Source organism: Rhinolophus sinicus, linkage group LG05, assembly GCF_036562045.2.
Source record: "Rhinolophus sinicus isolate RSC01 linkage group LG05, ASM3656204v1, whole genome shotgun sequence".
NCBI classification, from domain to species: Eukaryota; Metazoa; Chordata; class Mammalia; order Chiroptera; family Rhinolophidae; genus Rhinolophus; species Rhinolophus sinicus.
Genome location: NC_133755.1, coordinates 51885484 through 51901360, shown reverse-complemented (window position 1 = coordinate 51901360; position 15877 = coordinate 51885484). Strand labels below are relative to the sequence as shown.

Sequence of the window (15877 nt, the reverse complement as noted above, 5' to 3'; positions counted from 1 at the left end):
TATCTCATTATGAGTTCCTGTGATCTACTGATATATTTTATCAGATTTCCATTTTGAAAAGATTATTCTGGGTCAATTATGGATGAGTGGTGAGAATAGATGTGGGGAGAACAATTACTAGGCTAGTCTAGTATTCCATGCAGGAGATGATAGCTGGACCCAGGGGTGACAGTAGTTATGGAGAGATGTGGATGAATTAGAGAGATTTTTTACAAAATACGATTAGTTGTATTTTCTGATGGATTAGATAAAAGAAGTAAGGGTAAAAGAAGTAGTATCACGGTAATGTCTAGTTTATGCTTTCCTTCCTTGAATGATGGATAGTGTTGGTTTTGATGCATTGTAGTAGGGAGGTCAGGAGTTGCCTTTGGATATGATCGCTTTCAGATGCCTTTGTTCCATCCACATAGCAAGGACGATTTGTTCATATATGAGATTTGTTTATATATATATGTATGAGATTTGTTAATATGTAATTTTGAAACCAAAGAGAATATGTCATTATTAAATGTGTTGCAAATATTTTTCTCCTTTTATTTTTGTTTATGGTTTTGGGGTAGGGGTAGGGTCAATTGTAGGAATGTACCATTTAAAAAAAATAATGTATTTGATAAGCTTTTTAAAAAAGTTTTTGTCTTTTAGCCATTATAAAATTTGCAGTGAATATTTTTATAAAAACGTCTGTGCACAAGTGCTTACACTTAGAATAAATTCTTAGAGGTAAAATTAGTGAGTTAAAGGATCTGTATATTTCTTAGGCGCTGCATGCATATTGCTAATTTGCTCTACAAAAATATAGAACCATTTAACACTCTATCATCTGTTAGAATGCCTAGTTCCCCATTCGTTTTACTACAGGGTCATGTTTGAAAAGAAAAAATCATGCCCAGTCTAATGTCAGAAATTATATCTTATTTTAATGTTTTTCTTTGATTAGTACTGACATCGAAAATTTCCTCATGTTTTGTAGTTATTTGTATATCTTCTTAGAATTTTCTATTCATATGCATTTCCTTTATTTTATATTTTAATATGCTTTTTATATTTTATTATTTATTAGTAAAACATGAATGTTAGCCTTTAATTTGAATGTTAATCCTTAGTCTGATTTCTAGGTTGTAAATATTTTTTCTTAGTTTCATGTGTCTCTAACCTTTGTTTTTCTTTTTCATGGCTTTACAGAAGTTTAAAATTTTTTTGTGTAATTAAATTTATTGATGTTTAACTTTATAATTTATATCTTCTGTATTCTAAAGAATATGTAATTAATTTTTTATATTTGATTTTAGAATTTCTATAGTTTCTTTTTTTACGTATAAATTATAGACATAGAAAGTTTATTTTAGTATGGGGTATGAGGTTGGACTCTATGTTTTAATTATTTTTACAGTAACTCATCACTTGCAGTAGTAACATTATCGTGATAATTTATTGTTTTATTCATTTTGGGTTGCCATCACAAAATACCATAGACTGAGTAGTTTAAACAACAGAAATTTATTTTCTCAACTGTTCTGGAGGCTGGTAGTCTGAGATCAGGGTGCCAGCATGGTGGGTTTCTGGTGAGGACTCTCTCCTGGTTTGCAGATGGCTGCATTCTTATCACGTCCCTACATGGTCGTTCCTCAGGGTTATTCTATGTCTTCTCATCCTTTTGTAAGGACACTAGTCTCATCGTACTAGGCCCCTACCCTTTTGACCTCATTTGATCTTAGCTATCTGTCTAAGGCCCCATGTCCAAATATAGCCATACTGGGGGTTAGGGCTTCAACATGGATTTTGGGGGACACAATATTCAGTCCATAACATCTGTCCTTTCCCAACATGTTTGAAAGGCTTCCTTTATCATATAATAATGTTATATAAATAATATGTGTTATATACGCATAAACAGACTAAGGTCTATGTCTATGCTCTGTGATTCCCACCCTCCCCCCTGCCCTTCTTCTTTCTGCATGTCTTGAACAAATACAACTTTGCTTTGATTATTACAGCTGACATAGTATGGTTTAATTTCTTATAGGATATGTATATCCTCTAAAACCCTCTCTTAAAAATATGCTGACTATTTGTCTTTGTACTGTTCTCCAAGGTTAATTTGAGAATCACTTTGTCACGTCCCTTTCATCTCTTATCCCTCCGTAGAGATGAAAATTGAACTACAGTCTTACTATGCAGTAAATCTGTAAATTTAATTGGAGGTAATTGACATATTACAATATCTGGTAATTTGCACTGGAAGTATTTTTTTCACTGGTATTTTTCACCGGAAATGTATTTATTTGCTTTCATGAATTTTGGTAAAATATTTTATACGCTCCCCATCTAAGTCCTATTTTTGGTGTTTTATGTTTTTTTTCAGGGAATATTTTGAGGAAGGTTTTTTTACCCCAATCATATTTATCAACTCGTATTGCTGTCATTATATAGAAGCCCTTGATTTTGTTTGTTTATTTTATATCTGTCCATTTCACTGATGTTAACAGTTTTTTTTTCCCCTGGGAGAAGTTGTTTTTCTTTTAGAAAACTTAGATTTCTTCTAAGCAATTTCTTTTATGTAAAGCAGTGGTTCTTAACTTTTTGTGTATAACCTACATTTGAGAATGTGACAAATCTGTAGGGTTCTCTCAGCAGGAAAATATACTTTCTTTATCATGCAGTTGCATTTGACGTCATCAAGAGCAGGACACTTTCCAAGTGTGCTGATTAAAGTGTATATGTATGGAGAAAATTAATCTTAATGGAGTTTTTCTTATTGATTGACTGTGTATTCTTTTGAATTGAAAATTAACTGACAAATGCATTCTCCACCCCGGCTCCCCCCTCGCCCCAGCCCCCATACCCTTCCCCAATAGTTTAGCATCAGGATACGGAGGGAGGAAGTAGGGCTGGGAGTGGTGAGTAGGAGGAGTAAGGAGATGATGGGTTAAAGGGCATGAGGTTTCTTTTTGAGGTGAAGAAAATATTCTAAAATTGACTTGGTTATGTTTGCACATATCTGCAAATATACAAAAAACTAAAAACCAATAAATTATGTGCTTTAAATGGGTGACTTGTATGGTATGGGAATTGTATCTCAAGAAAGCTATTAAAACATAACTTAGCATCGCTCACATTTACTCAGTGAACCATTTTATCCATTATGAGACAGAGTACTTGATGCCACAGATATTAATTCCATTTCATGACACTGTTTATTGTGTTATATTACCCAGCAAGGAAAGCAAAATAAGAGCAACCCAAACATCAAAACAAATTTCAAAAACAAACTCTATATCTGAGTGATTATGTTTTTTGTTTATCACAGTCTATATATTTTTCTAACTTTCTATATGACTAAAACTACTCTTTATTTTCTGATTAAATGTGACGGGCCAGCCGTCACGAGTCGGTGGGTTCCCGAATGGGGGAGTGGGAATGAATAAAAGACACTCTCACATATGATGGCGATCGCGGAACTTCAGTGATCCTGAAGACACTAAGTTTATTTTACTGCACCCATATAAGCAGTTTGAGCACGTGCAAGTATGTATTAACATAACAAATGTAAATTCTTTAGGTTTCACATAGAGGATACAAAATTCACCGAAACTCACAAGTAATTATCTTATCAATTGCCCTGATAGGCATCAGCCTTCTGTGTCTGGGAACTGGCCGCTCCCACCAAATTCCTCAGCAGCTTACAAGCTCAAGCTCCCCTCAGGTGCAGGCAGAGACAATTGCCTCAGGGGGAGGAAACAGGTAGCATAAACCGAGCCATTCTGCAAAGCTCAGAGTTTCCTGTAACCATGGCTCCCCACAATTAAATTACTAGTCATTGCATAAATTGAAACCATTTTGAAATATACACTATTTCAGGTATTAATGTGTGTAATAGCCTCATGCTGATTTCAAAACACAATAAAGATCTTACATAATCCATCTCACTTAGAATTCAAATTTAGCTATGTATTAAAAGAATAATATGCTAATACAAAGGAGAATTTATATCAGGAATGGTTCAATATTAGATCTGCTAATGTAATTGCAGTATCATCAGATAATACTGAAAAGGTGTTTTAAGATTCAGAATTATGGAATAATGCAATCCTGTGTGGCCAAAATAACTCATGTTTTATACTGTGTTTCCCCGAAAATAAGACCTAGCCATACAGTCAGCTCTAATGTGTCTTTTGGAGCAAAAATTAACATGAGACCCAGTCTTATTTTACTATAATATAAGACTGGGTCTTATATAATATGATATATGCTATGCTATGCTATGCTATGCTATGCTATGCTATGCTATGCTATGCTATGCTATGCTATAATATCGGGTCTTCCTAATTTTTGCTCCAAAAGATACATTAGAGCTGATTTTCCGGCTAGGTCTTATTTTCGGGGAAACAGGGTAGATATTAAATATTGCACATTTTTTCGAATTAGGTAGACAAGAGCATGTACTGTGATAGTAGTTTTATACACACCCATACCACATTCAAACCCATACCCTGTCACACACATATTTTAAGTTTTTTGGAGCCAGAGGGTATACTAAGCATGTGTGTCTTCCAGATCTAACAAAATTCTCATTAAAATAACATGGGAAGATAAACAAACTAAAACGAGAAACTCTACAAAGTACCAGGCTATAGGCTAGAAGCTTTGAAAAATTTTTTGAACTTATAAAACAGATGGGATCAGAATAATGACCGCACCAAAGAAAAAAATTACATTAAATATGGTAGCGGTGGTTATTGTCAAAGAAGGAGACATTCTTCCAAGTGGGATATAGGAACAATCAAAATTTAGAGTCAACAAATACAGCAAGTGGGGATGGGCCTAGGAGAAATCATAAGGCAAATTATTTCAAGGTCTGCTTTAGAAATCCTTGGCCAATAAGCTGCTTGCTCAATTCCTTTGGCCAATCTTACCATCTACATAGTAGAGACAATAGCGTGATCAGCGAAGTTCTCTAGTGCTGCTTTTTGAACAAAGTAATTCTTCTGTCCCACCCACATACAAAGAGTCTGTAGTCAGTTTCTTGGGAAACAGATTTACAACTTCAGAGGATGAAACCCATACTGGTTATCCATACTAATCATTCATTCTAAAACTTGAACAAGCAGCCAAGAGTCATAAAATATTTGAGGAAAACCAATTACATCAAATAGAAGATAACAGCATCCCCGTGGCAATATTGTAGTCACAAAGTAGCCACAAACTGAAAGGCAGTTTGGGGAATATAATTAATAATGTTGTAAAGATTTTGTAAGGTATCCAGTGGACACGTGTGTTATCAGGGAGACCACTTCATGGGCTGTGTAGATGCCTGACCACTGCACTGGACACGTGAAGCCGAAGCTGAACAATAATGAATGTCAACTATAATTTTTTATATATATATATATATATATATATATATATATATATATATATATGTGTATGTATATATAGATATGTAATAAAATATGAGATAATCTTTAAGTCTCAAAGCACTTAGTAAGGATATTAAGGAATTTCCAGGCCAAGTCCAGGGGAAATTGAGAATCCAAAGAGATAGGCTAAACACTTAAGCTGCCTTTGTCTTGAGGTCACTTGTTAGTTCAGACAATTTGAACTTAGATCTTGACAGCCTATTGGGCCTACCCAAAATGGAGAGTCTAATATGGTGCCCTCCCCACATTAAGCTGGAAAGGATTATTCCTTTCAGGTTAAGGGTTGAACCAGAAGTTACCAAAAAAAAAAAGCAGTCAAAATTCTTCCCTCAAAAAAAATCTCCAGGTCTAGGGAGTTTTAGGCTCAATTCCTATCTTATATAAACTCTCAGAGAATAGAAAAGAGGAAACACTAACCAACTCGTTTTATGTAGTGTGTGTTGTCTTGACACACTTTCGTGACACAAAACTACTATACAAAATCAATTCTCTATATACATATACATTATACATATGTTGAAACCCATAGACTAAAACACAAAGAGTGAACCCTAATGTAAATGTGTCACCACTGGTGCCTCATTTATAACAAATATACCGCACTGATAATATAAGACTTTGTAGTAGGGAAAAGTATGCTTGAATGTACTTGTGAAAGGGCATATGGAAACTCTCAGTACTTTCTGCTCAATTTATCTGTAAATGCAAGACTGCTCTAAAAAAATCTATTCAGTTAAAAAATACAAAGAAACAAAAAACTAAGAAAAGACATGGAACTGATGAAAATAAAAGTCATGATATTGTTTCCATGAGTGGGGAGAAAAGCAGTTGTGATTATTTTACTTGGGCGCCTCTGGCACGCTGGTGATGTTCAGTTTTGTTTGCCTGGTAAAATTGTACATGCAGGTTTTATTTCTTTGTTCCTGTTTATATACTGTGTTCACAATTTAAAAAATGTAGGAAGGAGAGAAAGGAAGGAAACAAGCCAAAGATGGGTAGAAATCAAAGATAAACGTTTATCTTATAGAAATTTATGATTCCATAATGGAGAAATTTAATTCAAAGATTAAATAGATAAAACTGCATATCATTCTGTGATCAAGAAGATAAAGTCAAATATATATTCCAAAATATAGAGGAAAGACAAAAAGAGATTGAAAATATTAAAGGGAAGTTAAGAAACATGACTAATGATGGAGAGTTTTGATTGTATATAATAGAGACTTAGAAAGTCACAAAGGTGGGAACTTAAACAAATAAAAGAAGGAAATTTCCTTGTGGTGAAGAAAGCCTAGATTATTAAAATTGAAAGGATGCATTTTGTGTCAAGCAAAGTGAATGACAACCAACAATTTTCTCACATCTAAAATTTTTTTATTTTAGTTTGTGGGCAAAAGGGAGGCATTTTCAAACATATCAGGATTCACAGTTTATGCTTCATCTATCCTATCTTAATTGGTATTCTACAAAAACTGAAAAAGAAATCCAAAATACAAGATGGGATAGGATTAAGTAAAGTGTATTAAAAGAAGAGAGTAAAAACTCAGATAAATCTACATAACTGATTATTTGTAAAGTTTAATGCTATTAAGAATATCTATAAAAGGAGGGGCTTAATGTTTAAAAAGTTTTTAAAATGTAAACTACAGATTACTTCAAGTAAACAATAGACAGAGAGTATAAAACTTATTAATAACCACTATAAGATAATTTAAAAGTATTGCTCCAATGAAAAACATGAAACAAATAAAAAACAGAATCATAACTAGAACACTGAAAATAGCTGTAATAGGTCCAAGTATGTCTGTAATCATGGGAAATGTCAGTTAGGAAGTTTTATAGTTTGACTACTAAGAGATTCATACATTAAGATTACCTAAAAAGATTGACAGGAAAGAGGAGCCAAAACAGCAATATTCTACAATGCAAGTAGAATTGAAGTTGAAGATAGTTAAATGGGGTAAGAGAAGAACATTCTGTACTGATACTAGTTTTAACCCACCAAAAAAACAATAGCCCATTTATAGCGGACTTATACATCAATACGCATCAAAACAGAAACTGTTAGTAATAAGAGGAGAAATTGAACACATCTCGTCAGGAACTGAGATATCAAGTAGAGAGTAAGCAACCAACCTATAATTAAGAGAATTTGAATATCAAAATCACTGAACTTTTAAAATGTGACATATACATCCTTGTATCCTGCCCACAGACGATGTCTTCCATGTCATTTCAATTTTCAAATTTGTTGATAAGAAAGTGTATGTGGACTTTATTTCTAATTTTAATTTTGTTCTGTATTTAGTTTCTCTTTTGTAGTCTTTGTATTAGTTGGTTTTGTTTTCTCTTTGTTGTTTAATCAGACTTACTTAAGATTTGTCTATTTTATTAATTTTATTTTTAACTTGAGCTTTTGGTTTCATTGATCGAATCTTTAATGTCTTCTCTGTCATTAATTTCTGCTTTTAATTTGATCAATTTTGTACTCTCACTTATGATTTATTTTGGCTTTTTTTGGCTTAGTGTCATGAGTTGAGTCCTTAGTTTATTTTCAATCTTTTGTGTTTTCTAATGTTTGCATATAAAGAAATAAATTTACTTTGAAAATGGTGTCAGCCACATTTTGTAGGTTTTAATCTGAAATATTTAATTTTTGTTCATTTAAAAATAATCTGCAGTATCAGTTTGATTTGTTCTTTAGCTGAAGAGTTATTTTGAAGTGTGTTTTTAAATTTTCAAGTGTTCAAAATACAGATCATGACTTCCTGCAGTCTCTACTCAGCTCTTTCCTGGTGGAATCTGGCCTTACCTTAAACCAAGAAAGGGTTGGACCCTTTCTAGAGAGCCTCCACTGGGTGAAGCATGAAACCGTTAAATAAATCAACATTTAGTTTTGTTTCTAATAATTAAGATGTTTTCCTAATTGCCTTTTATTTCCTTTAGTCTTACTGCTCCGATCCAAACCTCGTGTTAGATTTGAAGAACCTCATCGTGCTTTTTGCTGATACACTTCAGGTTTGTGACTTCTGTTTACATATACGGATCTAGATGAGTATTTCATCTGCTCCAAATCTTTTCCTTGTCTGCCTAAGCTTGAATAAGTACCTTTTGATTTTTAGTTGTGGTTCTTCATTTCCTAGAGCGATATCTTTTTATCTCTTTAAAGCATTTCCTGATCATCACCTTGACTATTTGTTCTCATAAATAGTTCCCATGCCCCCTTTTCTCCTTAGAGTCAATCAGTTGATTGAACCAGTTACTACTTTAGTTTTTCAAAATGTCCTTAATTCAGATATAGTGCCTGAGTGACTTTAGAGTTTCTTAACTACCATCTTGAGTAATTATTGATTCAAACCACATGTTATATCAGTAGAATAACATTAGAACAGTGGGTGGGTTGGGTAGCATTTTCAGTTTCTCTCCCTACTGCTGATGGTTGCTAAACGTTAAGGTGGAGTTGTAGGAAGAGCTTAGTGACAGTATACCCTGTATATATTGATTTTAATTTTCATCTTTTAACTTTTTTTCTGACTCGCTTAAATATTTTGGCATGTATGGTTTTTACTCCTGAGAGATAAACATTCGATATTAGGTGGGAATGAAAGATTCGCCTATCATGGTTTCATTTAAATTGTTGGCTAAAGAACAAAAATATCTTTCAGTGCCTAGTCTCTCTGATGTTGCTTTAAAAAAACAATCACCTTCTAAAACAAAGCTGTTTTCTTATTTTGTATCAGGTTTATGGTTTTCCTGTAAATCAGCTTTTTGATATGCTATTGGAAATCAGAGATCAGTATAGTGAAACTCTGCTAAAGAAGTGGGCAGGTATTTTCAGGTGAGAAATTATCTATGGTCGTGTGTGTGTGTGTGTGTGTGTGTGTGTGTGTGTGTGTGTGTACATTTGTTCAACATGTATTTATGCATATGGTTTTTCAGGTGTAATGAGCAGCAAGTATCTGTGGCTTATATTTTCTACCTATGATCTAGGTTATGATTGATAATTCAGGTAAATTGCAGTCATATCCGAAATAAAGTTCCAGTCTCAGTGTGTTAGTGTCAACCATGTAGGGATTCCCCAAATCCATTGCGACTTTTCTGTTTCTTTGAATAACTGTCAAATACCTTGGTTCACACCATCCGTATCATCTTGTGTATTCTTATTCAATATTTTGTTTTCTCTTTGAGGAACATGTCTAGTTTACGTCTTTTTAGCCCTTTTGAATTATTTAACTTCTTTGAAACCTTTTTGAAGACTCACTCATGTGATTTCTCATCTTCTTCCTCTCCACGCACAAAGAGGCCTATTGCAATCCAATATTTGAAGTATATTATTTAAATATTTATTGTAACATGCATACAACAATAAGAAAGTTACCTCCTTAGGCTGTTTTCCTGGCATGTACCCCATGTCAATTCACTTAAGTTTCTTATCCTTTGAACCTTTGCTCCTTTACTTAAAGTGATCTTCCTGCTTACTGCAAGACCCCTTCCCCAGATCCGCTTACCCTGTTTTCAAATTCTCACAGCTTTAAGATATTACATTGCCCCTAAATCTTACACTTCATAGTTTATGAAGATATCTCTGATAATCACATAGTGAAACTCATTTGTAAATTAATATAAACATTTGTATTTCTAAAAACCACATTTATCTAATGGTGCAATTATATTTAATGGAGGATTATCTCCATAAGAACCTTAAAAATTAATAACATGATCTATTCATGGTCTTAAGAGCATCTGACTTGATATCTTCAGTACATTTCTGTTTTGATTTTGGTAGTATAGTCTCTGCTATTATAGAACCCCCCAGCCTGTTAAGGAGTCAGAATTGATGGATGAAAAAAAATTCATCCCAAATATAGAGCCGTATACGAAGTAAACATGTTTGGATTTATTATATAATAGAAGTTACTTTTCTTCATCTGCCTATTTTGAAAGTTGAACTAGAAGATCTAGTATGAGGTTAAAGAACATAAATATATCTTATTTAAAAACAAACAGACAAATATAACCTCTGCCTTTTCCAGAGCACACATTCTTTTATAATTCACTTCTTACTTGCCTTAGGGCTTCAACATGTTGCCTTAAAATTTTCTGTATCATTAAATACTGTGGGGTCATGTTTATAATTGTGTTCCATTTGTTTCGGAATGTAGCTTTCTTTCTGTCTTCTTTTAAAGATGTCCTTACCGGAAACCAAATATCTATATTATAGAAGGAATAGAATAGGAACTGGAAAACAGTTATTTTGGGTTGTGGTATATGTATAACCAGTGGAGTTCAACTGAAAATTACTCTTGATCACTAATGATTCACCCTCTCTCCCTTCTTTATTTTCTTTATAGAAACATACTCGATTCTGACAACTATAGTCCTATACCAGTAACAAGTGAAGAGATGTATAAAAAGGTGGTAGGACAATTCCCATTCCAAGATACAGAGCTGGAAAAGGTAAGGATACTTTACCATAAACTTCTCTCGTTTGGCATCCTCTACAAGCTTTCGTTGCATCAGTCTCATTCAAGGCATTCCCTTTAACTCAGTGGGTGAGAACTCTAGAACACCTTCAGGATGCTTTTCGGGCTTTGAAGAATGGAAGTTCCTGTTTTAGGAATCAGTAGATGGCTTTGGGGTCCTGTCACTGGAAGTATTTGGGGGATTGCTGGGAGTGTTCCAATTTGGTTTACTTGCTTTTATTATATACTTAGGACATTTTCGCCACAAAATATATAGTAAATATTTCCCTATGTGCTATAATTCCATTGGTTTTGAAAAAATGCGTTGAGTCATGTATGTCATGTATGTACTACCACAATAATAGCCCAGAATAGTTCATCATCCCCAAAAGTTCTTCATGCTCCCCCGTTTAATCAGTCCCTCCCCTCAGCCCCAATCTTTGGCAACCACCAATCTGATTGCTATCCATCTACCTTTGGCTTTTCTAGCATGCCACATAAATGCAATCATACAGTATATGACTTTTTGAGATTGACTTCTTTCACTCAGCATTGTAATGCTTTTGAGAATCATCCAAGTTGTTGCATGTTATCAATAGTTCATTCCTTTTTTACTGCTAAATATGTACCATGGTTGATTCATCCCTTCATGTTTTGGAGAACATTTGAATTATTTATTTAAATTAGTGTCTTATTGTTTTTAGTATCAGGAAACTTATGGAAATACTTTCGTAAATTGAGGTTATTAAGCTGACAGTTCACAATGTGGAATAAAATTCTTTTTGCATTTTAGCTAATTTATAAGTATCTTCAATGTATATTTCTTTGTGACTTGCTTTCATTAATTCTTGCATTTACAGCAACCATTTCCAAAAAAGTTTCCCTTCTCTGAATTTGTGCCAAAAGTTTACAACCAAATTAAAGAATTTATCTACGCCTGTCTGAAGTTTTCAGAAGATCTTCATCTCAGGTATCGTAAGAAACAGTGGAAATGCAGCAAATACTGAGATTGTGACTGTACACATAAATATTCTGGAAAACGATTGATATTCCTTTCAGCTCTGATTTTGAAAGTCAGTATTAGCCCTTCACAGCATGGTACTGCTATGTTTATATAGTCATGGTGAAATGGAAAGTTGGAGACTTTTGGATAATTTGTTGTGTGTTTATATTACTTAGTTTATTCTCTACTATTCGCTTTATAGATTTGCATTTCAACACTCTATTAGTGAGAATTCACTAGAAAAGAGCAGTATAACACACTAGTTTTTACATTCCACTTGATGAAATTTTAAGGCCAGTAGGGGAGTAGCAGGTAAAATCCTTTGGAAATATTCCCTTTAAATATTCTCTGGATTTGTTTAAAGTATCTGTGTCTCCTTTAATTTATATTTAATTATTTAACTAACATAAATTGAGCATGTTTGTATACCACACACATCCTGCTTTTCGGGAATGCCAAAATGAAAAGACCCAGTTCTTTGCCCTTATATATTGTCAGTATCTTCTCAGTCTGATAGACATGAAAATAGACAGTTAAAGTATAGCAGGGTGGGTGTTGTAATATGGCTACTGTACTTTCAAAACTCCTAGAAGAACACTTAGTTCATCCTAAAGAATTTGAGGGAGAACAGCCATGATGATTGGCTTTCTAAAGGACCCTCCTCTCAGTGAATGATACTGCCATTTATCCCAATCAGAAACCCGAGAATCACTCTCAAATCCTATTTTCTATTAATAACTTTTTCTTAAAAACAAAGTTTCAGGCATTGGTCTAAATTCTTGTAAACACCTGACAAATATGTTATTACATCTGTAAAACTCAAAGAGGTACTTATCTGTGGGGTACTACAATGCATATTCCATTTTTACAGAGGAGGAAGTGGGGCAGAGAGTTAAGTAACTTTATCACGGTCACAGAGGGAACGTTTGAGCTGCATTCAAATCTGATGAGCACCAGCATGAATGAAACAGTCACTGCCATGTTGAGAATGCTCACTCTTTGGCAGCCCTTGTATTAGTATTTTACACGCATTATCTCAGGTAGTTGTCATAATAATTTCTCTGAAAGAAGCACTAACAAATGAGGGCAGTGCTTATTTGTAAATGAGCTTCCCTAAATCTAATTGATGGCCAAATTATATGGATTCTGTTTTTTTCTTTAAAGTTTTCTCTTCCCAGTGTGAATGCTTTGATTCACTGTAGACATATTTGACTTGGACTATTTAAATAGTCCCCTAGTTTTTCTTCTAGCTCTAACTTTACTTTCCCAGCCATCTATCATTTCTTTCTCCTCTTTTTGTTCTGTGTCCCCTAGAATAATTTTTCTAAAAACAAATCTTATCATTTAACTTTATTCTTCTCCCGTTTTCAGGGATTCCTCATGGCTCACAGGATACAGTTTCCCCTAGTCTGCCATATTTATCTGTCTGCTTCCTCTCCCACCCCTTGACCTAGTTCCCCCCATACCCGTTCTAGATTTATATGCCAGGTTATTACCCCTGTCACCCCACGCTTCAGTCAGACCAACCTACTTGCTGTTTTCTGATCACGACATGCTCTTTTATACCTCTGACTTTGCTCATGGCTTTCTCTCTACTTGAAATCACTTTTCGCTGTTAGTGCTCTTCACTAGCTTCTAACCATCCATCAAGATACTGTTTAAACATCACGTGCTGAATGAAGCCTTTTTTGACTACTTCCATTCCTTTCAGAGTTGATCTAATGACTCCTATGAATACTATTATCACAGCTTACCTTAAATCTCATTACTTTACTTGCATCTCTGTGTTTCTGTGTCCCAGATTGTAGGCTCCTTTGTTTATTGGCTTATTCACCATACATTATATGAGTAATCAATTGTTTGCCAGATGATTCTTGGTAGCAAGGACATTAAGATACTAAAAATCTGGTCCCTGTCTTCAAGGAGTACCTAGTCCCATTGAGGAGCTGAAGAATTGGTGCAAAGTGATGGAGATGTATAGGAACATCACAGGAACCAACTCTGAGACAAATGGAGGATGGTAGAAAAGGTCTCTTGAAGGGTAGAAACATTTTATGTTTTGCTCAACACCATATATTCTGCACTTAGTTCAGTAAATTAAAAAAAACAAAAAAGAAAAGAAAATAATGAATGAGTGAATTGAATGTATGGTAAGTCAGGCAACTGAAAATAAACACAATTGGAAAATAGTTTGAGTAACTTAGTTTGGTAGCTATTCTTACTAAATAAAAGATGAAATATGGGTTTGTACAATTCAGTTGTTTCTCTGAAAATGAGATTAATTTTATAGAAATAGTCTCTTGGAGTGAGATTATCTTTGGACGTTATAAACTAAAACATTTTTTAATTCCCAGGACAATCCCCCTTCTCCCTGCAAATGACCTAATATCAGAGAATGGTCTCTGGGTACTGTTAGGTATGTTACTGTATATAAATTATTACAAGTACCTTGCAGAATGACTTTTTCTATTATCTTTTGGAGGAAAGATAATAAGGTAAAGGGATAATGTGAGTAAATTGTTCAGAAGTCTTTTTCTTTCTTGAATATATTACTTCTTTGCCTGAAAACTCCCTTTGATATCTTTAACATTGACAATTTAAAATACGTATTCAATTTGGGGGGCTTTTCTGCCATTTTCTCCTTGGTTCCCATTTACCTTATTTCCTGAACTACATTTACCTTACAACCTGGAGTGACAGAGACCACTTTGACAATTGCAGCTATCATGGGGGAGAAGTAACAATATGGGATGTGAGACCTAATGTGTATAAGAAAATTAGGTCTCGTAAACGTAAGGCTTTCAAAACAAGAAAGACAGCTGTATTGAAATTTTTGTGACCCTTTAAGGATAATTAATCTTTTAAATAAAGCTTTCATTATTTTCCTGCAACGATTTTCTCTTTTACGTTACATAAAAAATTCTGAAATTCTGTTTTATTTATTTATTGTCTATTTGTGTGATTTCTCTGGGGATAACAATGTGCATCCTTAACTTATTTAACTTGAATAATATTATATCACTTTACATATAATTTAAGAATCTTTCAACAGTATAGTGTAATGTCTCTTCTCCCTTTTTTGATATTGTTGGCAGATGCTTCACTTACACACCTGTTTTTCAACCCTAAAACATATTATTGTTTGTGCTTTGAACATTTAATAGTATTTTAAAATTCAAAGAAAAATGTAGTTCTTTATATTTACCCAGATATTTGCCATTTTCAGGCCTTCTTGTTCTTTTCTGTCAATCTAAGTTACCCTTTGATATTACTTTCCTTCAGTATGAAGAATTTCTCGTAGCATTTCTTTTAATGTATGAGTATATCTGCTCGTGTAAGATTTTCCTTAGCTTTTGTTTGTCTAAAAATATTTTTTCACCTTTGTTTTCAAAACTATATTTTTCAAGATGTAGAATTTTAGGTTGACAGTCTTCCCTTTCCCCATACTTTAAAGATGCCATTCCATTATCTGCTTCCATTGTTTCTGAAGAAAATAAGCCATCATTCTTATTGTTGTTTCTCTGAATGTATGGTCTTTTGTCTCTGGTTGCCTTTAAGATTTTCTCTTTATCTTTGCAATTTACAGTTTGACTGTGATGTTCCTATGTGTTGTTTTATTTGCATGAGTTCTGCTTGGTGTGTGCTGAACTTATTTGATCTGTAGGTTGAAATCATTTATCAGGTTTGAAGATGATTTTGCTGGTATGTCTCCTTTCTCATTTTTCCTTCTTCTTCTGTGACTCCTAGCTGTTTGATAGATCATTCAGATTTCATCATTACTTGAATGAACTGAAGATGAGTCTCAGTTTTAATTAGTTTTAAATTACTTCTGATTTCAAATGCTACTGCAGAAGTCTTTTTGTTCGCAAGACCAACTCTGAAATTCCAAAACTCCTGACTAGGAGCTTATCTATGATTCTAACAAGATTTGAGCGGAGCTGGGTTTCAGCTTTAGGTAGTTTTTGTTCTTCTTCGGATTGAATTTCAGTAGAGTC

At 33.8% G+C, this 15877-nt stretch overlaps 1 protein-coding gene across 2 annotated transcripts in view; it reads left to right on the top strand.

Moving 5' to 3' along the window:
* The window catches only part of EXOC6B (exocyst complex component 6B), a 626283-nt gene that overhangs the window by 338833 nt on the left and 271573 nt on the right, over positions 1-15877 (top strand). For both annotated transcript variants that reach the window (XM_074332164.1, XM_074332163.1), the window contains 4 exons: positions 8364-8435; positions 9158-9255; positions 10769-10874; positions 11740-11849. In XM_074332164.1, coding sequence (XP_074188265.1) covers positions 8364-8435; positions 9158-9255; positions 10769-10874; positions 11740-11849 — 386 coding nt within the window. The remainder of the gene's footprint in view (positions 1-8363; positions 8436-9157; positions 9256-10768; positions 10875-11739; positions 11850-15877) is intronic.